At 43.2% G+C, this 26,110-nt stretch overlaps 1 protein-coding gene across 5 annotated transcripts in view; it reads left to right on the forward strand.

Annotated features, from left to right (window-relative positions):
* The window catches only part of LOC110491775 (ataxin-2-like protein), a 47,300-nt gene that overhangs the window by 8,286 nt on the left and 12,904 nt on the right, over positions 1-26,110 (forward strand). For all 5 annotated transcript variants that reach the window (XM_036946681.1, XM_036946685.1, XM_036946682.1 and 2 more), the window contains 12 exons: positions 10,121-10,160; positions 10,495-10,551; positions 10,794-10,865; positions 13,633-13,786; positions 15,333-15,454; positions 20,198-20,289; positions 20,666-20,899; positions 21,354-21,781; positions 22,688-22,774; positions 24,407-24,520; positions 24,887-24,964; positions 25,385-25,446. In XM_036946681.1, coding sequence (XP_036802576.1) covers positions 10,121-10,160; positions 10,495-10,551; positions 10,794-10,865; positions 13,633-13,786; positions 15,333-15,454; positions 20,198-20,289; positions 20,666-20,899; positions 21,354-21,781; positions 22,688-22,774; positions 24,407-24,520; positions 24,887-24,964; positions 25,385-25,446 — 1,540 coding nt within the window. The remainder of the gene's footprint in view (positions 1-10,120; positions 10,161-10,494; positions 10,552-10,793; positions 10,866-13,632; positions 13,787-15,332; positions 15,455-20,197; positions 20,290-20,665; positions 20,900-21,353; positions 21,782-22,687; positions 22,775-24,406; positions 24,521-24,886; positions 24,965-25,384; positions 25,447-26,110) is intronic.

Raw genomic sequence — 26,110 nt, forward strand, 5'->3', positions numbered from 1 at the left:
TCTTAGGGCTCAGGTCCTCCAGGAGGGGACAGAGAGATGGGAGATTTAGAGGGAGCATATCTAAGATCACACAGGACACCAGATAAGACGAGAATTACACCAGATATAAGACTGACCCTAGCCCCCCGGCACATAGACTATTGCAGCATAGATACAGGAGACTGAGACAGGGTGGGGGTCAGGGACACTGGCCCCTTCCAAAGTCACCCCCAGACAGGGATGACCAGGCAGGATATGACCCCACCCACTTTGGCAAAGCACAGCCCCCACACCACCAAAGGGAAATCAATGGGCCACCAACTTATTACCCAGAGACAAGGCTGAATATTGGCCACAAAGATCTCCCCACCGCACGAGTCCAAGGACAGGAAGGATGGAAGAGCGCGAGCAAGCCAGTGACTCAGCCCAGGTAATATGGTCAGAGGCAGAGAATCCCAGTAAAGATAGGAAAGCCGGCCAGGCAGAGACAACAAGGGTGGTTTGTCACTCCAATGCCTTGCCGTTCGCCTTCGCACCCCTGGGCCAGACTACACTCAACCATAGGACGAAGAGATCAGTCTTCATTAAAGCCTTAAAGGTCGAGACTAAGTCTCCAGCTCTCACATGGATCGGCAGACCATTCAATAAAAATGTAGCTCTATAGGAGAAAGTCCTGCCTCCAGCTGTTTGCTTAGATATTCTGCATCTTGGAATAGGATCCAGTAGACTGGAAGGTTTAGAGGCAATTACTTTTTAAATATTTTTTTTGCAGTGCAACTACATCTAGGGTATTACACAAGGTTTAGGTCCTCGGTTAGGCGGTTAACTTATTTTTGTACTCCCACATCCTTGGGTAGGTGGAGGGAGTCTGGAAAGGAATTGAGAAATCTTTGGGTTGTTCGAGAATTTATAATGCAGCTTTTGATAATCATGGGTTGGGGTCTAAGCACACTTTTTTTTTGTGATTGCAAACATCATAACGTGGTCTGACGATCCAGAATTATGAGGAAAAACATTTAGATCGACAATATCTATTCCATGGGATCCATGGTATGATTGTGGCAATATTTTTTTTTATTTCTCCTTTTTATTAAACCAGGTAGGCCAGTTGAGAACAAGTTCTCATTTACAACTGTGACTTGGCCAAGATAAAGCAAAGCAGTGCCACACTGACAACAACACAGTTACACATGGAATAAACAAACGTACAGTCAATAACACAATAGAAAAAAGTATATACAGTGTGTGCAAATGGCGTAAGGAGGTAAGGTAATAAATAGGCCACAGTAGCGAAGTAATTACAATTTAGCAAATCAACACGAGTGATAGATGTGCAGATGATGATGTGCAAGTAGAAATACTGGTGTGCAAAAAAGTAAATAAAACAATATGGGAATGAGGTAGGTAGATTGGATGGGCTATTTACAGATGGGCTGTGTACAGCTGCAGCGATCGGTATGCTGCTCAGATAGCTGATGCTAAAAGTTAGTGAGGGAAATAAAAAAATTGCAATTCGTTCCAGTCATTTGGCAGCAGAGAACTGGAAAGAAAGACTGCAATGGCAGAGGTGTTGGCTTTGGGGAAGACCAGTGAGATATACCTGCTGGAGCGCGTGCTACGGGTGGGTGTTGTTATGATGACCAGTGAGCTGAGATAAGGTGGAGCTTCACCTAGCAAAGACTTATAGATGACCTGGAGCAAGTGGGTCTGGCGACTAATATGTAGCGAGGGCCAGCCGACAAGAGCATACAGGTCGCAGTGGTGGGTGGTATATGGGGCTTTGGTGACAAAACGGATGGCACTGTGATAGACTGCATCCAGTTTGCTGAGTAGAGTGTTGGAGGCTATTTTGTAAATGACATCGCTGAAGTCGAGGATCGGTAGAATAGTCAGTTTTACGAGGGTATGTTTGGCAGCGTGAGTGAAGGATGCTTTGTTGCGAAACAGGAAGCCGATTCTAGATTTAATTTTGGATTGGAGATGTTTGAGTATGGAAGGAGAGTTTACAGTCTAGCCAGACACCTAGGTATTTATAGTTGTCCACATATTTTAAATCAACTGTCCAGAGTAGTGATGCTAGTCGGGCGGGCGGGTGCGGGCAGCAACCAGTTGAAAAGCATGTATTTAGTTTTACTAGCATTTAAGAGCAGTTGGAGGCCACGGAAGGAGTGTTGTATGGCATTGAAGCTTGTTTGGAGGTTAGTGAAAATTGTGTCCAAAGAAGGGCCAGATGTATATAGAATGGCGTCGTCTGCGTAGAGGTGGATCAGGGAATCACCTGCAGCAAGAGTGACATCGTTGATATATACAGAGAAAAGAGTCGGCCCGAGAATTGAACCCTCTGGTACCCCCATAGAGACTGCCAGAGGTCCGGACAACAGACCCTCCGATTTGACACGCTGAACTCTGAGAAGTAGTTGGTGAACCAGGTGAGGCAGTCATTTCAGAAACCAAGGCTGTTGAGTTTACCGATAAGGATACGGTGATTGACAGAGTCGAAATCCTTGGCCAGGTCGATGAAGACGGCTGCACAGTACTGTCTTTTATCGATGGTGGTTATGTTATTGTTTAGTACCTTGAGCGTGGCTGAGGTGCACCTGTGACCAGCTCGAAAAACCGGATGGCACCGCGGAGAAGGAATGATGGGATTCGAAATGGTCCGTGATCTGTTTGTTAACTTGGTTTTTGAAGACTTTAGAAAGGCAGGGCAGGATGGATATAGGTCTGTAACAGTTTGGGTCCAGAGTGTCTCCCCCTTTGAAGAGGGGGATGACCGCGGCAGCTTTCCAATCTTTGGGGATTTCGGACGATTAAAAAGAGGTTGAACAGACTGGTAATAGGGGTTGCAACAATGGTTTGATAGATTGTCTAGCCCAGCTGATTTGTACGAGTCTAGGTTTTGTAGCTCTTTCAGAACATCTGCTATCTGGACTTGGGTGAAGAAGCTGGGGAGGCTTGGGCAAGTATATGCGGGGGGTGCGGAGCTGTTGGCCCAGGGTTGGGGTAGCCAGGAGTAAAGCTTGGCCAGCCGTAGAGAAATGCTTATTAAAATTCTTGATTATCGTGGATTTATCGTGGTGACAGTGTTTCCTAGCCTCAGTGCAGTGGGCAGCTGGGAGGAGGTGCTCTTATTCTACATGAACTTTACAGTGTCTCAAAACTTTTTGGAGTTAGGATGCAAATTTCTGTTTTGAAAAAGCGAGCCTTTGCTTTCCTAGCTAACTGCATGTATTGGTACCTGACTTTCCTGAAAAGTTGCATATCGTGAGGACTATTCGATGCTAGTGCAGCCCGCCACAGGATGTTTTTGTGGTGGTTGAGGGCAGTCAGGTCTGGAGTGAACCAAGGGCTATATCTGTTCTTAGTTCTACATTTTTTGAAAGGGGCATGCTTATTTAAGATGGTGAGGAAATGACTCTTAAAGAACGACCAGGCTTCCTCGACTGACGGGATGAGGTCAATATCCTTCCATGTTACCCGGGTCAGGTCGATTTAGAAAGGCCTGCTCGCAGAAGTGTTTTAGGGAGTGTTTGACAGTGATGATGGGTGGTCGTTTGACCGCGGACCCATAGCGGATACAGGCAGTGGTCGCTGAGATCCTGATTTGAAAACAGCAGAAGTGTATTTGGAGGGCAAGTTGGTCAGGATAATATCTATGAGGGTGCCCATGTTTACGGATTTAGGGTTGTACCTGGTGGGTTCCTTGATAATTTGTGTGAGATTGACGGCATCTAGTTTAGATTGTAGGACTGCTGGTGTGTTAAGCATATCCCAGTTTTGGCCATCTAACAGAATGAACTCTGAAGATAAATGGGGGGCAATCAATTCACACATGGTGTCCAGGGCTCAGCTGGGAGCTGATGTGGGGTCTATAACAGGCAGCAACAGTGAGGGCCTTATTTCTGGAGAGATTACTTTTTAACCTTTCTGATCTCCCCATCCCGGATCTGGGATCGTGAATACAGACTCAAGCTCATTACCATAACGCAACGTTAACTATTCATGAAAATCGCAAATGAAATGAAATAAATATGCCATCTCTCAAGCTTAGCCTTTTGTAAACAACACTGTCATCTCAGATTTTCAAAATATGCTTCTCAACCATAGGAAAACAATCATTTGTGTAAAAGTAGCTAGCTAGCGTAGCATTTAGCGTTAGCATTAGCGTTAGCATCCAGCACGCAACATTTCAACAAAAACATAAAAGCCTTCAAATAAAATCATTTACCTTTGAAGAACTTCAGATGTTTTCAATGAGGAGACTCTCAGTTAGATAGCAGATGCTCAGTTTTTCCAAAAAGATTCTTTGTGTATTAGAAATAGCTCCGTTTTGTACATCACATTTGGCTACCCAAAAAAAACGAAAATTCAGTCCTCAAAACGCGAACTTTTTTCCAAATTAACTCCATAATATCGACTGAAAACATGGCAAACGTTGTTTAGAATCAATCCTCAAGGTGTTTTTCACATATCTCTTCGATGATATATCGTTCGTGGAAGCATGGTTTCCCCTCTCAATCAAATGGAAAAATACTTGTACATGGCTTTGCGCACCAGTTTCGACGCAGGACACCAGGCGGACACTTGGAAAATGTAGTCTCTTATGGTCAATCTTCCAATGATATGCCTACAAATACGTCACAATGCTGCCGACATCTTGGGGAAACGGCAGAAGGTCTAAGCTTATTCCTGTCGCATTCACAGCCATATAAGGAGACATTAGAAAACAGAGCTTCAGAAATTCTGCTAATTTCCTGTTTGACGTATCATCTTGGTTTCGCCTGTAGAATGAGTTCTGGGGCACTTACAGACAAAATCTTCGCAGATTCTGAAACTTCAGAGTGTTTTCTTTCCAAAACTGTCAAGAATATGCATAGTCGAGCATCTTTTCGTGACAAAATATCGCGCTTAAAACGGGAACGTTTTTTATCCAAAAATGAAATAGCGCACCTAGAGATGCAACTGGTTTAAAACGGTTTGGGCATAGACCTGGAAAGAATGACAGAACTGTGCAGGCTATCTCTGCAGTATATTACAACTCCTTCCCCTTTGGCAGTTATATCTTGATGGAAAATGTTGTAGTTGGGGGTGGAAATCTCTGAATTTTTGGTGGCCTTCCAAAACCAGGATTCAGACCACGACAAGGACATCAAGGTTGGCGGATTGTGCTAAAGCAGTGAGTAAAACAAACTTAGGGAGGAGGCCTCTGATTTTAACATGCATGAAACTAAGGCTTTTATGGTTACAGAAGTCAACAAATGAGAGTGCCTGGGGACACGCAGGGCCTGGGTTAACCTCCACATCACAGGAACAGAGGAGGAGGAGGAGGATAAGGGTAAAGGCTATCAAAACTGGTTGTGTTAGGGACAGAGAATAATAGGAGCAGATTTCTGGGTGTCGTAGGATAGATTCAGGGCATAATATACAGATGGGTATGGTAGGGTGCGGGTACAGTGGAGGTAAACCTTGGCATTGAGTGACGATAAGAGAGGTTGTATCTCTGGACGCACTAGTTATGCTGGGTGAGGTCACCGCATGTGTGGGAGGTGGGACAAAAGAGGTATCTGAGGCATGTTGAGTGGGACTAGGGTTCCGCAGTGAACTAAAACAATGATGACTATCCTAAACAACAAAAAAATAAATCACATGTGTTGATTGGGAGAGTGGAGTCGATGATGGTTCCGAAAGCCTTTTGGAGTGGGACTGTGGACTTCTCCGTGAATATTGAAGTCACCAAAATGTTTTAATTATCTGCCATGACTAAAAGATCCGATAGAATTCATTGAACTCAGTGAGGAACACTGTAAATGGTCCAGGAGGCCCGTAAACAGTAGCTATAAAAAGTGATTGGGTAGGCTGCATAGATTTCACGACTAAAGACAAATTTGCTGTCACAAATGGTAGCAACACCTCCACTTTTGAGGGATGCGCGGGGGATATGGTCACAAGTGTAACCATGTAGAGAGGCCTCATTTTAACTCATCAGGCTTAAGCCATGTTTCAGTCAGGCCAATCACATTAAGTTTATGATTAGTTCACTGACTATGCCTGCCTTGGAGATGAGAGATCTAACATTTAAGTAGTCCTATTTTGAGTTGAGGTATTATCAGTCTCTTAAAAAAAGGGATTGAGGAGGACTTTATTCCAGTGAGATTGCTAAAGCGAACACCACATGTTTAGATTTTCCCTACCTAGATCGAGGCACTAAGCTGACTGTGCTAGTGGCAGACTCCACTCTTGCTGGCTGGCTAACAGCCTGCTGCCTGGCCTGCACCCTCTCAATGTGGAGCTAGAGAAGTTAGAGCCCTGTCTGTTGACCGGTAACATGAGAGCACCCCTCCAGCTAGGATGGAGTCCGTCATTTCTCAAAAGGCCAGGCTTGGTCCTGTTTATGGGTGAGTCCCAGAAAGAGGATCAATTATCTACAAATGTAATATTTTGGGAGGGCAGGAAACAGTTTTCAACCAGCGATTGAGTTGTGCAAGTCAGCTGTAGAGCTCAACACTCCCCCTAACTGGGAGGGGGCCAGAGACAGCTACTCGATGCCGACACATCTTTCTGGCTAATTTACACGCTGAAGTTATTGCGCTTGGTGACCTCTGACTGTTTCATCCTAACGTCGCTTGTGCTGACGTGGATAACAATATCCATATTCTCTACACTCGCTAGTTTGAACATCAGCCAGCACCGTTTTCAGATTATCCTTTACATCGGTAGCCCTGCCCCGTGGTAAACAATGTATAATCGCTGGATGATTCTATTTAAGTCTAATATCGCGGGTAATGGAGTCACCAATGACTTGGGTTTTTGAATTTGTCAGAGCTAAATGGTGGGGAGGCTTCGGCAGCTCAGACCCAGTAATGGGTGGAGGTGAGACCTGAGAACGCTTGGGCTCCGACTCGTTGCTTAGTGGGGAAAAAGCGGTTGAAAGTTTTTGTTGGCTGAATGAGCGACACTGAGAGTGCCAACAGCATTTATTTTCAGATGCCTAGTGAAAATTGTCCGGCTGTAGGGACTATGGGGGTTGATTAATCCAACTACTGTAATTAAATAAAATGTTATTTGTCACATGCAGTGAATACCGTGAAATGCTTACATACAAGCCCTTAACCAACAATGCAGTTAAGAAATATTTACTAAATAAACTAAAGTGAAAAAGAAAAGTATCACAAAAGTAATCTGGATGGCCATTTGATTAATTGAGCAGCAGTCTTATGGCTTGGGGGTAGAAGCTGTTAATTAAGGAGCCTCTTGGACCTAGACTTGCCATTCCGGTACCGCTTGCCGTGCGGTAGCAGAGAGAACAGTCTATGACTTGGGTGATTGGAGTCTTTGACAATTTTTGGGGTTTTCCTCTGACACCGCCTAGTATATAGGTCTTGGATGGCAGGAAGCTTGATGTACTGAGCCGTACACACTACCCTCTGTAGTGCCAATACATTCGGATGCCGAGCAGTTGCCATACCAGGCAGTGATGCAACCGGTCTGGCTGCTCTCGATGGTGTAGCTGTAGAACTTTTTGAGGATCTGGGGACCCATGCCAAATCTTTTTTGAGGGAGAAAAAGTGTTGCCGTGCCCTCTTCACAACTTTTCATGGTGTGTTTGGACCATGATAGATTGTTGATGTGGACACCAAGGAACTTGACTCTCGACCTGTTCCACTACAGCCCTGTCGATGTGAATGTGGGAGTGTTCGGCCCTCCTTTTCCTGTAGTCCACAATCATCTCCCTTAGTCTTGCTCACGTTGAGGCAGAAGTTGTTATCCTGGAACCACACGGCCAGGTCTCTGACCACCTCCCTATAGGCTGTCTCATCATTGTCGGTGATCAGGTCTTCCACCGTTGTCGTCAGCAAACTTAATGATGGTGTTGGAGCCGTGCTTGGCCACACAGTTGTGGGTGAACAGGGAGTACAAGAGGGGACTAAGTATGCACCCCTGAGGGGCCCCCGTGTTGAGGATCAGCATGGCAGATGTGTTGTTGCCTACCCATACCATCTGGGGGTGTCTCTTCAGGAAGCCCAGGATCCAGTTGCAGAGGGAAGTGTTCAGTCCCAGGGTCCTTAGCTTAGTGATGAGCATTATGGTGTTGAACACTGAGCTGTTGTCAATGAACAGCATTCAAACATGGGCGTTCCTTTTGTCCAGGTGGGAAAGGGCAGTGTGGAGTGGAATTGAGATTGGGTCATCTGTGGATTTGTTGGGGCAGTATGCAAATTGGGGTGCATGAAAGGCATTTAGCTCATCTGGTGTCAGTGGGCAGCTCGTGGCTGGTTTCCCTTCGTAGTCCGTAATAGTTTGCAAGCACTGCCACATCCGACAAGCGTCTGAGCCGGTGTAGTAGGATTCAGTTTTAGTCCTATATTGACACTTTGCCTGTTTGATGGTTCGTCTGAGGGCATAGTGGGATTTTTTATGTGTACAGCTCTAGCCTTTAGCTCGGTGCGGATGTTGCCTTTAATTCATTGCTTCTGGTTGGAATATGTACGTACGGTCACTGTGGGGACGTCGTCGTCGATGCACTTATTGACGAAGCCGATGACCGGTGTTGTACTCCTCAATGCCATTGGATGAATCCTGGAACATATTCCAGTCTGTGCTAGCAAAACAGTCCTGTAGCTTAGCATCTGCTTCATCTGACAACTTTTTTATTGATCTAGTCACTGGTACTTCCTGCTTTACTTTTTGCTTGTAAGCAGCAATCAGGAAGAGAGAATTGTGGTCAGTTTTGCCAATGGAGGGCGAGGGAGAGCTTTGTACACGTCTCTGGAGTAAAGGTGGTCTAGAGTTTATTATTTTTTATTAGCTTGTGCGGACTCTGTGAAACTAAAGATATTACAGTTTATTACAGTTTTTAATGTCCCGTTGGTAGGATAGTCTCGCTCATCCAGTTTATTCTCCAGTGATTGCACGTTGGCCAATAGAACGGATGGTAGTGGCAGGTTACCCACTCGCCGATGAATTCTCACAAGCATCCTGATCTGCACCCCCGTATTTCCTTATTTTCTTAGTCCGGGAGCAACATTATATCTTTTGCATCAGACTCATGAAAGAAAACATCTTACTTCAGCGATTACGCACCTCGAACTGATCTGATAACCAGAAGCTATTTTCGGTTAAAAGAGATGGTTGCATCAACACTATGTACAAAATACTTTTGATTATTTACTTATTCAAATACGCTGGCTGTTGCAAGCTACTCACCGTCAAACCACCATGCCCACTCTCTCACATCGGGACTTCCGAGCTATATGATGTTCAATGAGCAGCGCGTAGAGCGCCCTGTTCAGACAATCATTGACTTAAAAAATAAAAATGACCACAAATGAGCAGATGTATGCATTTGTTCAATCTATGTTTATAATATCTGCGCTTTATGTGTAGAATAAACGTTTTTATAAATATTTCTGTGAAAAACTAATATCAGCCAAAATAATTAGTTAGGCTCTACTTACCATCTCATAATGACTTGCTATCATCACAGCTCCTAGTCAGATTTTATTTTGGGGGTGGCGGGAATGGTCCTCCATACACACTAGCCAATCCGAGTTTTCATATCGAGTTTGGGCAAATAGACGATTTGAGGCGAGTAAAAAGTTTGAAAGCTTTGATGAGCAAATAAGGCGGGACAATATGGGATATTGATCGTTCTGCCAACCGCTCACTGTGTTGCAGAGGAGGACGTTGACTCTAAGCAGGGTTTTTTTTGTGGCGCGAAATAAAGAATTTTTAACTAATGACCTTCTGCTAACAAAGCATGAGATTAGTCATAAATTCATTCACAGAGATTGTCAGACGAAAAGGTATACAAAGTTATCTTGCTATTTTCCAATGATGTCATGCTAGGTTTGTAAGGAAATTAATTATCTCATGTTAGCTGATTAGTTTAGTCACCAAACCTCTGCTTTGTATTGTTCTACATCCACAGTTTTGTCAAGTGCATATTACAGCTATCTACACTTTGTAGGAGTCCATTTAGAAATGTGACTTTCTTAATTTTGTGGTTTGCTATGACATTAGCACCCCTAATGCAATCTGTATAGTAGGACCAGCCTTTTATATAGTGAAAGGACTATTGCATTTTTGTTCAATGTCAAATCTGTTCTAACCCCATTGTACTCTCTTCCCCCCCTCCCCCCAGGAGTCGAACCTCTGTGAAGCCACCTTTCCTGTCCTCTCCTGTGAGTATGACTCAAAGGTTGTAGAACAACAAAACCAAAACACCACAGAACTACGTAATTTTTACCCCCTGGGTTTGTTTTGAAATACATCCCTGTTCAGTACATTTTAATGTTGTTTTCAGTTTTTTATGTCTTCAGCTGTAGTATTATATCAGTTAAGAAATAGGCACGCAACTGACATCTGTTCTCCGTTTGAAAGCAGTGTGTATTTCTTGTCGATATTTGAAGATCACATATATTGTCATAGATTTCTGAATCATTGGCCATACTGCACAAAGCTGCAGTCTAATGAATGGAGTTTCTTTCAAGGTGAATGTTCTGGTCCCTTTCCTAGGTGTTTGAGGGCGTCTACAACAATGCCAGAATGATACATTTCCTCACAGCTGTGGTGGTGAGTCATTTTTGTTGTTGTCTGTTTTAGTCCTGAGACATGGCTGTAGAATTCAATGTAGTCTACAGCCATTTCTCAGGGCTATGTCTGCACGGACATTTAGCATCTTGTTATATCGAACCATAATGTTGTTGACATGGCTCATCATAGAGTGTGTTAGATAGTATTTTCTTCAATCTTCTGCTCATTCTCCTGCCTACATACCTCCCTCCATGCCCCTCTATTTTTTGCCTCCTTTACAGGGCTCCACCTGTGACGTAAGAGTGAAGAATGGCAACGTGTACGAGGGCATCTTCAAGACCCTCGGCTCACGGGTAAGTCTCTAAGATCCAAACCACACTGTGTAGTTCTTGACCAGGGACCACGGTTTGTGTTCGTGGCTCTGATGTCTCTACTAGTCCTTACGGCCTAAAGAAGGTTGTTTTCCATCTAGGGCTGACCCCATTTAGTCGACTGGTCAATTGTTTGGTAGATAGGCTGTTGGTCGACCAAGATTATTTTAGTTGAGCAATCGCAAATAGATTTACAAATATATTTTTTTCATGACAAACGAGACACCTTTCTGATTCAGGCCTTTTTTTATTTTTTTTATTTGTATTTTTTTACCTTTATTTTACTAGGCAAGTCAGTTAAGAACAAATTCTTATTTTCAATGACGGCCTAGGAACAGTGGGTTAATTGCCTGTTAAATGTATTTGCAAATTATGGTGGAAAATAAGTATTTGGTCACCTACAAACAAGCAAGATTTCTGTCTCACAGACCTGTAACTTCTTCTTTAAGAGGCTCCTCTGTCCTCCACTTGTTACCTGTATTAATGGCACCTGTTTGAACTTGTTATCAGTATAAAAGACACCTGTCCACAACCTCAAACAGTCACACTCCAAACTCCACTATGGCCAAGACCAAAGAGCTGTCATAGGACACCAGAAACAAAATTGTCGACCTGCACCAGGCTGGGAAGACTGAATCTGTTAATAGGTAAGCAGCTTGGTTTGAAGAAATCAACTGTGGGAGCAATTATTAGGAAATGGAAGACATACAAGACGACTGATAATCTCCCTCGATCTGGGGCTCCACGCAAGATCTCACCCCGTGGGGTCAAAATGATCACAAGAACGGTGAGCAAAAATCCCAGAACCACACGGGGGGACCTTGTGAATGACCTGCAGAGAGCTGGGACCAAAGTAACAAAGCCTACCATCAGTAACACACTACGCCGCCAGGGACTCAAATCCTGCAGTGCCAGACGTGTCCCCCTGCTTAAGCCAGTACATGTCCAGGCCCGTCAGAAGTTTTTTTTGGATGTGTATAAGGTGTATAAGGTATAAGGTAGTAGTTTTGGAATTGTTAGGTTAGATTACTCGTTGGTTATTACTGCATTGTCGGAACTAGAAGCACAAGCATTTCGCTACACTCGCATTAACATCTGCTAACCATGTGTATGTGACAAATAAATTTGATTTGATTTGTAAAGGAAAGAATGAATGGGGCCATGTATCGTGAGATTTTGAGTGAAAACCTCCTTCTATCAGCAAGGGCATTGAAGATGAAACGTGGCTGGGTCTTTCAGCATGACAATGATCTCAAACACACCGCCCGGGCAACGAAGGAGTGGCTTTGTAAGAAGCATTTCAAGGTAAATACCAGCAACAGTGTGTGAAAACCTTGTGAAGACTTACAGAAAACGTTTTACCTCTGTCATTGCCAACAAAGGGTATATAACAAAGTATTGAGATAAACTTTTGTTATTGACCAAATACTTATTTTCCACCATAATTTGCAAATAAATTCATTAAAAATCCTACAATGTGATTTTCAGGATTTTTTTTCTCATTTTGTCTGTCATAGTTGAAGTGTACCTATGATGAAAATTACAGGCCTCATCTTTTTAAGTGGGAGAACTTGCACAATTTGTGCCTGATTAAATACTTTTTTGCCCCACTGTATGTAAACTTCCGACTTCAACTGTACTCATTCCAGGGTTTTTCTTATCTTTACTATTTTCTACATTGTAGTATAATAGTGAATACATCAACACTGAATTAACACATGGAATCATGTAGTATTTAAATAAAGTGTTAAACAAATCAAAATATATTTTAGAGTTTAGATTCTTCAAAGCAGCCACCCTTTGCGTTGATGACAGCTTTGCACACTCTTGGCATTCTCTCAACCAGCTTCATCTGGAATGCTTTTCCAACAGTCTTGAAGGAGTTCCCAGATATGCTGTGCACTCGTTGGCTGTTTTTCCTTCACTCTGTGGTCCCAACTCATCCCAAACCATCTCAATTGGGTTGAGGTCAGGTGATTGTGGAGGCCAGGTCATCTGATGCAGCTCTCCACATTCTCCTTCTTGGTCAAATAGCCCTTAAACAGCCTGGAGGGGTGTGGTGTCATTGTCCTGTTGAAAAACAAATGATAGTCCCTTGAAGCGCAAACCAGATGGCATGGCTTATTGCTGCAGAATGCTGTGGTAGACATGCTGGTTAAGTGTACCTTGAATTCTAAGTAAATCTCAGACACAGTCACCAGCAAAATACCATCACACCACCACCATGTTTAACCGTGGGAACCACACATGTGGAGATCATCCGTTCACCTACTCCGTCTCACAAAGACACAACGGTTGGAAACAAATATCTCAAATCTGGACTCATCAGACCAAAGGATAGATTCCCACCGGTCTTTGAATAATTTTGTACGCCCAATTTTTCAGTTTTTGATTTGTTAAAAAAGTTTGAAATATCCAATAAATGTTGTTCCACTTCATGATTGTGTCCCACTTGTTGTTGATTCTTCACAAAAAAATACAGTTTTATATCTTTATGTTTGAAGCCTGAAATGTGGCAAAAGGTCGCAAAGTTCAAGGGGGCCGAATACTTTCGCAAGGCACTGTATATTTTGTGTGTAGTTGATTTAATTTAACACACAGGGTGTGTCTACATATGGAAAAATACACTTTTAAAATGTAAACCAATCGATTTGTCGAAAGAACAGATGACCTTTGGTCGATTTTTAAGGTATTTTTTTGTTGGGGTCAGCCCTACTTCCCTTTGACTTAAATGTTCTTCTGTCTGCAGTGTGAGCTTGCAGTGGATGCAGTCCACAAGCGAGGCGAAGACGAGAGGCCTGCCCTGCCCCGGAGGGAGGAGATCACCGACACCATGGTCTTCAGCTCTTACGATGTGGTCACCATGACCTGCCGAGACGTGGACCTAAACTACGCCACCAGAGGTACAGATGAGTGCTTTTTCTCAATTGTATAAAATCTGTCACCCCCTCCCCTCTCTTTCATCTTCACTAATCTATAAGAACATACCAGGTGAAAGCCAACCTAATGATGATCTTCCATCATATTGTTTTCACTTTGCAAGTGCAGAGGAAGAAGGACGAACTTTGAAGCAATTGAGACAGCTAGGGAGAAGTAGGATCGGGAGGGTTGGACAGAGGGCGGGATGTGTTGTAGGTTAGTGTTTGATCAACGTGTAGATTGTCTGCATTGTCCGGTAAGGGACGAGTGGTTTAATGGATTTGTAGGTCATTGTCGATGGTTACATTTAACCAGGTTTCCATCCAACTATTTCATATAAAAAGTCACGACAGGCCTGATGGAACAAGGACATTTGTCAGTAAAATGCTCTGATGTCGACGAAACAAAATACGCTAGACAAGATTGGATACTTTTTTGGCGGTGAAGTAGATTATGCGACGATTGCGGTGGACACGCTTTTATGTGCAAATATTGATATAAAAACAATCATGTCGCACTAAACTTGGAGTCACACAATGATATGTTACGTTTCACTATTTCTACCACCACCTCCACCACGATGTGGAACAGCATAGTTATGTAGAATAGGATGAACCTCATAACTTGTTTCATAACATTATCACAAAGGATGGTTAAGTGCACGGTGATGAGCACCATGGAAATAAATATTGAGGGTCGGCTATTGTTTGAATGATGCTGGTGACATGATGATTGGTGCTTGGCTGCCAATTATCAAATAAAAATGATCTTGCGTTTATCCATATCATCATCATAAACTTGCCCCTCCACTTTATCAGCGAACTGTTGTCTATAGAGCATGCGCCAAAACCAAATTGGGAAAGTATGCTATTTATCGCAACAGTTTGTGACCAAACCATCAGTAGAAAATGCAGTGGAATCCCATTGAACCTCTGTTTCTTATTCAGATTTTAGAATATTCACATAAACCTGTCACCAATTGGATGGAAAATGTTTTGCATGTCAGCAATCAAGATTCCATCCAATTGGTGACAGGTTTATGTGAATATTCTAAAATCGGAATATTCTAAAATCTAAAATATATAAGACTTTCAGAAAGCTAGTTGTAATTTGTCACATCATGATGATGCAAAACGCATCATGATGATGCAAAACGCATCATCATCATGAGGATGTGGCAAGTTGCAGTTTGCTTTTTGAATGTCCTATATCGTGGAAACATGATTGGTGTAACGCGAAACCTTTTGGGACTGTATCAACAATGGACTAATAAAACAAATACAGGGGATTTTGAGTGAATTATTCCTTTAAGGCAAAATTCCAAGTTGACATCTGAGTGCTAAACTAATAAGAAGTTAGGGTAATTTGCATGGGGTCATAGTTATGTTGTGTAAGAATGTAATGTGTTGTCTGCTTACGATAAACACACGTTGTGGGGACAGTTCATGGGTCCGATTAAGAGATATACCTCTTCTCTGTCTCACGCATTACTTTTTGGATAATGGTTGTTTCTCTACCCTGTATGTGCAGACACGTTCATAGACACGTCCATCAGCTCGACCCGCGTCAACGGGGAAGACAAAGAGAAGGTGCTGCAGAGGTGGGAGGGAGGAGATGGCAACGGAGAGGCCTTCGATTTGGAGAACGATGCTGTGAGTCGAACATGCTTATATGTAGGCACACATACAACCGCTTATACTCGCTCACTCACTCTGACACTCACCCTGACACTCACTCTGACACACACACCATCACTCTTTTTGACACACAAACACCAGTGGCGGTCTGTGCCTTTTTAAGATGAGGGAGGATGAATAAAACATTTTATGGGCCTTATTTCTATTTCAGCATATTGGATGACTAGCACTCATATTCCATTCACCCAGCTCAATGTAACATTGATAGGTTTAGGCTACTTACTATATGATACTCAAATTTTCCCGATACCCATCATGAGGTTGCTTCAACCTAGCCTTCCTCTCTCTCTCTCTCTCGAAATCTGAGTAAGCAGGGTGACAGGGACGCATTCAATACTGCCTTGTAGAGGTCTGCATGGGAGTGTTAACTTCATCCCGCTCCCGCCAACACCCGCAGCTTTTCATACCCCACCCGCACCTGCTGCCTTTCAGTCCGACTTCCACCCGCTATCACAAGAACTGGTCCCAAACAGCAATATTATTTTAGGCCTATGTGACGCAGCTTACTTGCCCGCCATGGTCCCAGCAATTTTGCGCCCCATAGGCAATTTCAAATGCACAAAAATAACTTAAGAAATAGGTTAACTTACTAGAGATTTTCACGTGGCCCATTTTATATTAGGCTATCTGTATTACTGGACTATATCAGCCAATATGCTAAATGTCGTTTAAGAGAGCATAGTTGGAGAGATTTTTCTATAGCCTACCTTTTCGTAGTGGTAAGATATTTAGACAGAGAAATATGGGTGATTCATATTTATTTCTAGGCAATGTAGTAAACTATAGCCTAATCATATGTAGGAAGTACAGTTGAAGTTGGAAGTTTACATACACCTTAGCCAAATTAATTTAAACTCAGTTTTTCACAATTCCAGACATTTAATCATAGTACAAATTACCAGTCTTATTTTTTTATTTAATTTTTTATTTAACCAGGTAGGCTAGTTGAGAACAAGTTCTCATTTACAGCTGTGGCCTGGCCAAGATAAAGCAAAGCAGTGTGACACAAACAACACAGAGTTACTCATGGGATAAACAAAACATAGTCAATAACATAATAGAAAAAAAGTATATATACAGTGTGTGCAAATGAGGTAAGATAAGGGAGGTAAGGCAATAAATAGGCCATAGTGGAGAAATAATTACAATTTAGAAATTAAACACTTGAGTGATAGAGACTGGGGTGATAGATGTGCAGAAGATGAATGTGCAAGTAGAGATACTGGGGTGCAAAGGAGCAAAAATAAATAAATAACAGTATGGGGATGAGGTAGTTGGATGGGCTATTTACAGATGGGCTATTTACAGATGGGCTATTTACAGATGGGCTATTTACAGATGGGCTATGTACAGGTGCAGTGATCTGTGAGCTGCTCTGACAGCTGGTGCTTCACGTTAGTGAGGGAGATATGAGTATCCAGCTTCAGGGATGTTTGCAATTCGTTCCAGTCATTGGCAGCAGAGAACTGGGAGGAAAGGCGGCCAAAGGAGGAATTGTCTTTGGGGGTGACAAGTGAAATATACCTGCTGGAGCACGTGCTATGGGTGGGTGCTGCTATGGTGACCAGTGAGCTGAGGTCAGTTAGGATCACCACTTTATTTTAAGAATGTGAAATGTCAGAATAATAGTAGAGTGATTTATTTCAGCTTTAATTTCTTTCATCACATTCCCAGTGGGTCAGAAGTTTACATACACTCAATTAGTATTTGGTAGCATTGCCTTAAACCATTTAAACTTGGGTCAAACGTTTCGGGTAGCCTTCATCAAGCTTCCCACAATAAGTTGGGTGAATTCTGGCCCATTCCTCCTGACAGAGCTGATATAACTGAGTCAGGTTCGTAGGCCTTCTTGCTCGTACATGCTTTTTCAGTTCTGCCCACAAAGTTTTTATAGGATTGAGGTCAGGGCTCTGTGATGGCCACTCCAATACCTTTATTTTGTTTTCCTTGAGCCATTTTGCCACAACTTTGGAAGTATGCTTGGGGTCATTGTCCATTTGGAAGACCCATTTGTGACCAAGCTTTAACTTCCTGACTGATGTCTTGAGATGTTGCTTCAATATATCCACGTAATTTTCCATCCTCATGATGCCATCTATTTTGTGAAGTGCACCAGTCCCTCCTGGAGCAAAGCACCCCCACAACATGATGCTGCCACCGCCGTGCTTCACGGTTGGGATGGTGTTCTTCGGCTTGCAAGCCTCCCCCTTTTTCCTCCGAACATAACTATGGTCATTATGGCCAAACAGTTCTATTTTTGTTTTGTCAGACCAGAGGATATTTCTCCAAAAAGTACAATATTTGTCCCCATGTGCAGTTGCAAACATTAGTCTGGCTTTTTTATGGCAGTTTTGGAGCAGTGGCTTCTTCCTTGCTAAGCGGCCTTTCAGGTTATGTCGATATAGGACTCGTTTTACTGTGGATATAGATACTTTTGTACCTGTTTCCTCCAGAATCTTCACAAGGTCCTTTGCTGTTGTTCTGAATTTGATTTGCACTTTTTGCACCAAAGTATGTTCATCTTTAGGAGACAGAACGCGTCTCCTTCCTGAGCGCTATGACAGCTGTGTGGTCCCATGGTTTTTATACTTACATACTATTCTTTGTACAGATGAACGTGGTACCTAAAGGCGTTTGGAAATTGTTCCCAAGGATGAACCAGACTTGTGGAGGTCTTGGCTGATTTATTTTGATTTTCCCATGATGTCAAGCAAAGAGGCACTGACTTTGAAGGTAGGCCTTGAAATACATCCACAGGTACACCTCCAATTGACTCAAATGATGTCAATTAGCCTATCAGAAGCTTCTAAAGCCATGACATCATTTTCTGGAATGTTCCCGAGCTGTTTAAAGGCACAGTCATCTTAGTGTATGTGAACCTCTGACCCACTGGACTTGTGATACAGTGAATTTTAAGTGAAATAATCTGTCTGTAAACAAGTGTTGGAAAGATTACTTGTGTCATGCACAAAGTAGATGTACAACCCGACTTGCCAAAACTATAGTTGTTAATTAACAAGAAATGTGTGGAGTGGTTGAAAAACGAGTTTTAATGACTCCAACCTAAGTGTATGTAAACTTCAGAGTTCAACTGTAGATTTTGTTGTAAAGCTATCTGCCCAGTGCTTCTACATCCACACATAGGCTAAAGCCTACTCTATTTAATGAAAACCACGCGTGCACCGGCCCTTGCACGTTTGGCTACTGAACTTGAAGTAGCAAGAATGATGACAGCAACACTTGCTACATTTTGCATATAATACAATAGGTAGGTTAAAAGGCTCTGCATGGTCATCCAACATCTGAAGTGGCCGTACAGCATTTACTGAGGTGCAGCCTCCAGACTTCAGGGCGTTCATATGTTGGGGTTTGGTTTCCTTGTTACTTGTCAATCATTGGTTCATTGGTGAAATTAGCATTATGACAATATCTTTAATTAAATCATTCAAAACCTTCATTTAATGCAATTGCAGACAGACGTTGACAATCAGGAACATAGTACGTGTGTTTTCCGAGTAAGTTCTGCATCAAAGAAAAGGTCCCATGTTATTTTTTTAAAACCCGAAGTCCAGCCCTAGTGATGTCACTGCCTACGTCATTATCTTTTAGTCGTGACCAAAACCATGCCTACACAGCTATATAAACAAGGCTTTTAGTGTTTATCTAAAAACTTACCAGTAAATGTCTAAGTTGATTTATAGTGGAATGACGGACTAGTCTTATCTCCTACACTCCCCTGCAGAGTTCTGTCTGTCACACATTTCTCAGAGGGGTCTCTTTATAAGAGGCAGAAAGAGAACTAGAAAACAACTGTGGAACAATATTAAAACCTCAATGTATATACAGTGTGGAGAGCAAGTATTTGATACACTGCCGATTCTGCAGGTTTTCCTACTTACAAAGCATGTAGAGGTCTGTATTTTTTTTTTATCATAGGTACACTTCAACTGTGAGAGACAGAATCTAAAACAAAAATCCAGAAAATCACATTGCGAGCTTTCATAGTATCACTCTCTGTTTGAGCTAGGTGTTTGAGTAGACTAGCTAGCTGCCTTCGCTAGCTAAACAAGTGAATGTAATTTTTTTTTAAAAATACAATGAAATATTGCTAGCTCTCGCTCTCCATTTTTGAAGAAATGAATTTGTTCAAAACTTTTCAACTATTGTCTTTCTCTTTTAGTCAACTACCCACCACATTTTATGCTCTGCAGTTCTAGCTACCTGTAGCTAATTCTTTCAGTACTAGATTAATTCTCGATTACTTTGGTTGGGTAGACAATATGTCAGTTCATGCTGCAAGAGCTCTGATAGGTTGGAGGTTGGATCCTCTGGAAGTTGTCATAATTATTGTGTACGTTTATGGAAGGGAGTGAGAACCATGAGCCTCCTAGATTTTGTATTGAAGCCAGTTTACCCAGAAGAGGACGGAAACTAGTTGTCCTCCAGCTACACCATGGTGCTACCCCAGAGAGATCTGTTGAGGCTACTGTAGACCTTCATTGCAAAACAGTGTGTTATAATTAATTATTTGGCGTTGTGAATATATTTAGTATAGTTTCACTATTTACATTTTTATGAAGTTCACTGAGAAGGATGGTCCGCCCTTTCCTCCTCTGAGGAGCCTCCATTGACACACAACCTGGAGCTTACCGCCACAGGCTCTGGCAACTTACACAAAGTTTTCTCGCCCTCTCTCAGGCCAACGGTTGGGATGCCAACGAAATGTTTCGTTACAACAAGGTGAACTTCGGCGTCGAGTCTACCTATGACTCCAGCCTCTCAATGTACACGTAAGTCCACCTCCATGTCAAGACAAAAAAAACAATACGTCTTCAAGGCCTAAACAGTCTAAGAAAAAGGACAACCTTTTGAAAGAATATTCCCCTGAATCTCCATCGGAGCTGGGTTTGAAATACTTGAAAGATAATATCAAATACTTAATCTGTTCCTGTTTGAGCATGTCTGGCTTAATAATCCAATAGAGGAGTCCCAAAACTGCAATTCTTGCCCATCTGGCACTCCAAGCAGACTCGAGCAAACATAAAAGTATTTGAACCCAGATCTGATCTTCATACATGATTGTTTGTATGTATGTGTCTATGCATAGTGTTGATCTTCATCATCTCTCTATCCTTTTCTCTCTCCATCTCCCTCCCTGTCCCTCAGGGTCCATCTGGAGAGGGGCAGCACAGAGGGCTTCCGGCAGCGGGAGGCACGTGCCGCCCTCATGGCTAGTGAGATCGAGTCCAGCCCCCAGTACCGCCAACGCGTCTCGTTGGAGAACGAGGAGGGCAAGAGCGAGGAGGACAAGTGCAGCGCAGTGGTGCGCGGTGGCGAGCGCGGGGGGGGAAGCCCCAGGGAGAGGGAGAAAGGCTGCGACAGCCCCAGCATAGTCAGCAGGTGAGTGCTCCGGTCAGGCTGTATTCTTTGGCTATGTCACAATTCTCCACCCTTTCCCAGAAGTGTGCACTTCATGGATTCAACAATGGTGGAAATTAACTCTTTCTAGCCAATGATTTCATGTTTTTAAATACATGATGGCGAGTATAAAAGTCCACACTTGGGGAGAAGGGTGGAAAATTGGGATGTGTCCTTTGGCTACTGCTAAGTGGTTTGTGTATTTGAGATTGACCATATTTCATTCAGACTGAGTAGAATGGCTGATCTACAAATCAACTGGCATCCCAATTAAATACTCATTATGTGATCAAGATTAGTGATTCTGCCCCTCACCTTGCTCAAACTCATCCCCTCATCATGCTGAAAGTCTTTGGCAGCAGTGGATGGATTGGGGAAAGCATGATCTACAGTACCCCCCCCCCCCCCATTCTTTCTTTGTTTATCTCTCTTTCAGGGAAGGCAAATACATTCCGTTACCCCAGCGAGCTAGGGAGATTGGCGCGTCGGGGGGCAGCATGCGAGGAGAACGCGAGCGGGCGGAGCGAGGCCCTGGAGGAGGAAGCGGCGGACCCCAAGGTCACAACCGCATGAGCGCCGGCTACCGCTCAGCCCCTCCCTCCTCTTCCTCCCCCAAACCTCACCTGCCCGTGGCCACTGGTGGACCCCAGCCCCCTCCCTCGTCTTCGGAGTGCAGCAGCCCCCTCTCTGGCCGAGGTTACTCCCCCCACCACTCCCAAGGCAGCCCTGGCACTGCCAGCCCCTACGCCCCTACCTCCCCCGGGGGTCCGGCCTCGGCCAACGCCGCCTCCTCTTCAGCTAGTCCCCCCACCCCCCATTCGAACTCGCTGTCTCCGTTGGACACTGGTAGGCCCGTCAACGGAGGTGAGTGAAGTTATTAGTGTGTGTGTTTGTGTGTGTTCGGGGAGTTATCTGTGTTGTAATGGGATATCTGTGTGTCTACGTGGATGTGTTACTCCAGAAAGTGTACATGGCAGTCATGAATTATTTGTTTTTATAGACTGGGTGGTTCGAGCCCCGAATGCTGATTGGCTGACAACCGTGGTATATTAGACCCTATACCACGGGTATGACAAAAAAAATATTTTTACTGCTCTAATTGCGTTGGTAACCAGTTTATAATAGCAATAAGGCACCTCTGGGGTTTGTGATATATGGCCAATATACCACGGCTAAGGGCTGTCTCACATCGGGCCTTATTTCTTAAGTTTGCACTGTGTGCAGTCTTGAAAAGTAATAGGTGAAGCTTAATAATGGGAATTGATGTAAAATATATCACTAGCCACTTTAAACAATGCTACTTAATATAATGTTTATATACCCTACATTATTCATCTCATATGTATACGTATATACTGTACTCTATCATCTACTGCATCTTTATGTAATACATGTATCACTAGCCACTTTAAACTATGCCACTTTGTTTACATACTCATCTCATATGTATATACTGTACTCGATACCATCTACTGCATCTTGCCTATGCCGCTCTGTACCATCATTCATTCATATATCTTTATGTACATATTCTTTATCCCTTACACTTGTGTGTGTATAAGGTAGTAGTTTTGGAATTGTTAGTTAGATTACTCGTTGGTTATTACTGCATTGTCGGAACTAGAAGCACAAGCATTTCTCTACACTCACATTAACATCTGCTAACCATGTGTATGTGACATACATTTGATTTGATTTTGATTTACAATAATATATTGCCAGTTGATTGTCGGGAAATTGAACCTCCTCTCTTCTTTCTCCCTGCCTCAGTGTCTTCTAGGATGTCTCCCAAATTACAGAGACCCGCCCAGTCAAACCGACCGGTCCGGACACCTAACTCACACACCCAGTCCACAGGTTAACATTCAACTATGCCTTTTATCTCACACTTTGTCTACACACTTGTTCAAGACGCACTCTAGACACAGCCACTCTGCCTCATCATAGACTTAAGTCCAATGAATCCATTGAGAATTGCTACTAATGGTAGATGTTGGTTAGTAAACTAACTACTAACTCACATTTCATATGCATCTGATATGGCACGCTATTCCTTATATATAGTTGAAGTTTACATACACTTAGGTTGGAATCATTAACTTGTTTTTCAACCACTCCACAAAGTGGAGAAAAATTGTAGACCTCCACAAGTCTGGTTCATCCTTGGGAGCAGTTTCCTAATGCCTGAAGGTACCACGTTCCTCTGTACAAACAAAGGTACGCAAGTATCAACACCATGGGACCACGCAGCCGTCATACCGCTCAGGAAGGATATTTGTTCTGTCTCCTGAGATGAACGTACTTTGATGCGAAAAGTGCAAATCAATCCCAGAACAACAGCAAAGGACCTTGTGAAGATGCTGGAGAAACAGGTACAAAAGTATCTATATCCACAGTAAAACAAGTCCTATATTGACATAACCTAAAAGGCTGCTCAGCAAGGAAGAAGCCACTGCTCCAAAACTGCCATAAAAAAGCCAGACTATGGTTTGCAACTTCACATGGGGACAAATATGGTTATTTTTGGACAAATGTCCTTTGGTCTGATGAAACAAAAATAGAACTGTTTTGCCATAATGACCATTGTTATGTTTGGAGGAAAAAGGGGGAGGCTTGCAAACCGAAGAACACCATCCCAACCGTGAAGCACGGGGGTGGCAGCATCATGTTATGGGGGTGCTTTGCTGCAGGAGGACTGGTGCACTTCACAAAATAGATGACATCATGAGGATGGAAAATGATGTGGATATTGAAGTAACATCTCAAGACATCCGTCAGGAAATTAAAGCTTGGTTGCAAATGGGTCTTCCAAATGGACAATGACCCCAAGCATACTTCCAAAGTTGTGACAAAATGGCTTAAGGACAACCAAGTCAAGGTATTGGAGTGGCCATCACAAAGCCCTGACCTCAATCCTATACAAATTTGTGGGCAGAACTGAAAAGGCGTGTGCGAGCAAGGAGGCCTACGAACCTGACTCCGTTACACCAGCTCTGTCAGGAGGAATGGGCCTGAATTCACCCAACTTATTGTGGGACGCTTGTGGAAGGCTACCTGAAACGTTTGACCCAAGTTAAACTATTTAAATGCTACCAAATAATAATTGAGTGTATGTACATTTCTGACCCACTGGGAATGTGATGAAAGCTGAAATAAATCATTCTCTCCTATTATTCTGACATTTCAGATTCTTAAAATAAAGTGGTGATCCTAACTGACCTAAGACCAGCGATTTTTTTTTTACTCTGATTAAATGTCAGGAATTGTGAAAAACTGAGTTTAAATGTATTTGGCTAAGGTGTATGTAAACTTTTGACTTCAACTGTATACACTACTTTTGTCCCTATATAGGTACTAGGGTGCCATGGCACAAAGTGGTGCACTTTAAAGGGAACAGTGTGCCATTTCAGACACAGACAAAAATGCTAACCATTTATAACATCTCATTGTCTTTCATTCTGACCTCTGTTCTGTCTTGTCCTCCCTCAGCCTCCCGCTCCCCGAAATCTGGCTCGCAGGACTCGGTGCAGTACCTGGACACGTCATCTGTCTCCATGCCCGCCCAGAAAACATCAGGCCTCGCCCCACTCTTCCCCATCGACGGTACGAACAATGACAACAATCAACAAACTATATTTATAAACAAGTGGAGACAGGTTGTGGTAGTTGAAGTAGTAGTGACGACAATGAAATTGCTCATGATAATAAGTATTTATAAAAACAAACTTTCATACATTTGGCTGAAAGCAAATCTCCGGGCTCCATTTGTTTTCACTTTGCTTATCGAGTCTATATCAAGTCATGAAAATGGCCCCAACTGTCATCAGGACAGGGTCACCTGTACAAGAATCAGACAGGTGTTTTGTGGGAATCTGTTCAAGTGGTTGGGGTTTCCCAGTGGCTTATTGTTCCCCTGTGTGTTTAAAAAATATATATCTCTGTCTCTCATTCTGTCTGTCTATTCTACAGTGAACGAGATCCTCTGCATGGCTGCCAAAGAACGATCAGCAGAGAGTCCAGGCACCACGGAAGATGGCAAGAGTAAAGGTGTGTGTCTGTGAAATGTGTGTTTGTGGGAGGGAGCTTGTGTGTATTAGAGGTCAGACACGCCTCGACAATGAATGGTTAAAGCACCTGCTGGGTGTCGATGAATGGGGACTGTTTGCGCTGATTCAACATGTCGACACTGTTGGAAAATGACGGCAGATATTCTGGTCGGTAGGATGGCTGGTGGCCACTCCCTATTTTTAACTGTTTGCTGTCGCGGGGTCTCACCTCAAAAAGTGTGTGCATGTTAGTGTGTCAATTAGCTGTTGTCGCAGATGAGAAGAGTATTCCTGTAGAAAAGCATTTGTTTGTTTGCCATAAGGTGCTGTCTGAAAGAAAAGTGCAGTCAAAAACACCCACATTACATTCTCCCCTGCTAGATAACTTTTTTGTATCCTTTCTCTCCCCCTTGTCTCTCAGCTCCCTCCATTCAGCAAAGGTCACAAATTGAAGAGCTGCGGAAATTCGGCAAAGAATTCAGGGTAAGACTTCTGTCGCTGCTCCTTAGCCATGTGTGAACGAGAAATCTGCAATTACCTGTGAGTCTAAATTCTCTTGGTGAAAATAATTGTTCTGTCAAGTCCTGGGCGGTATTGTGGTGGTATTTCAAGAAGCAGGACCAAGTTGGACAGAAACTCAGCAAAAAAAGAAACCTCCCGTTTTCAGGACCCTGTCTTTCAAAGATAATTCCTAAAAATCCAAATAACTTCACAGATCTTCATTGTAAAGGGTTTAAACACTGTGTCCCATGCTTGTTCAATGAACCATAAACAGTTAATGAACATGCACCTGTGGAACGGTCGTTAAGACACTAACAGCTTACAGACGGTAGGCAATTAAGGTCACAGTTATGAAAACTTAGGACGCTAAAGAGGCCTTTCTACTGACTCTGAAAACACCAAAAGAAAGATGCCCAGGAGGGTCCCTGCTCATCTGCGTGAACGTGCCTTAGGCATGCTGCAGGAGGCTTGAGGACTGCAGATGTGGCCAGGGCAATACATTTCAATGTCCATACTGTGAGACGCCTAAGAGAGGGAGACAGGATGGACAGCTGATCGTCCACGCAGTGGCAGACCACTGTGCAGAACACCTGCACAGGATCGGTACATCCGGATATCACACCTACGGGACAGGTACAGGATGGCA

Source organism: Oncorhynchus mykiss, chromosome 16 (genome assembly GCF_013265735.2).
Source record: "Oncorhynchus mykiss isolate Arlee chromosome 16, USDA_OmykA_1.1, whole genome shotgun sequence".
NCBI classification, from domain to species: domain Eukaryota; kingdom Metazoa; phylum Chordata; class Actinopteri; order Salmoniformes; family Salmonidae; genus Oncorhynchus; species Oncorhynchus mykiss.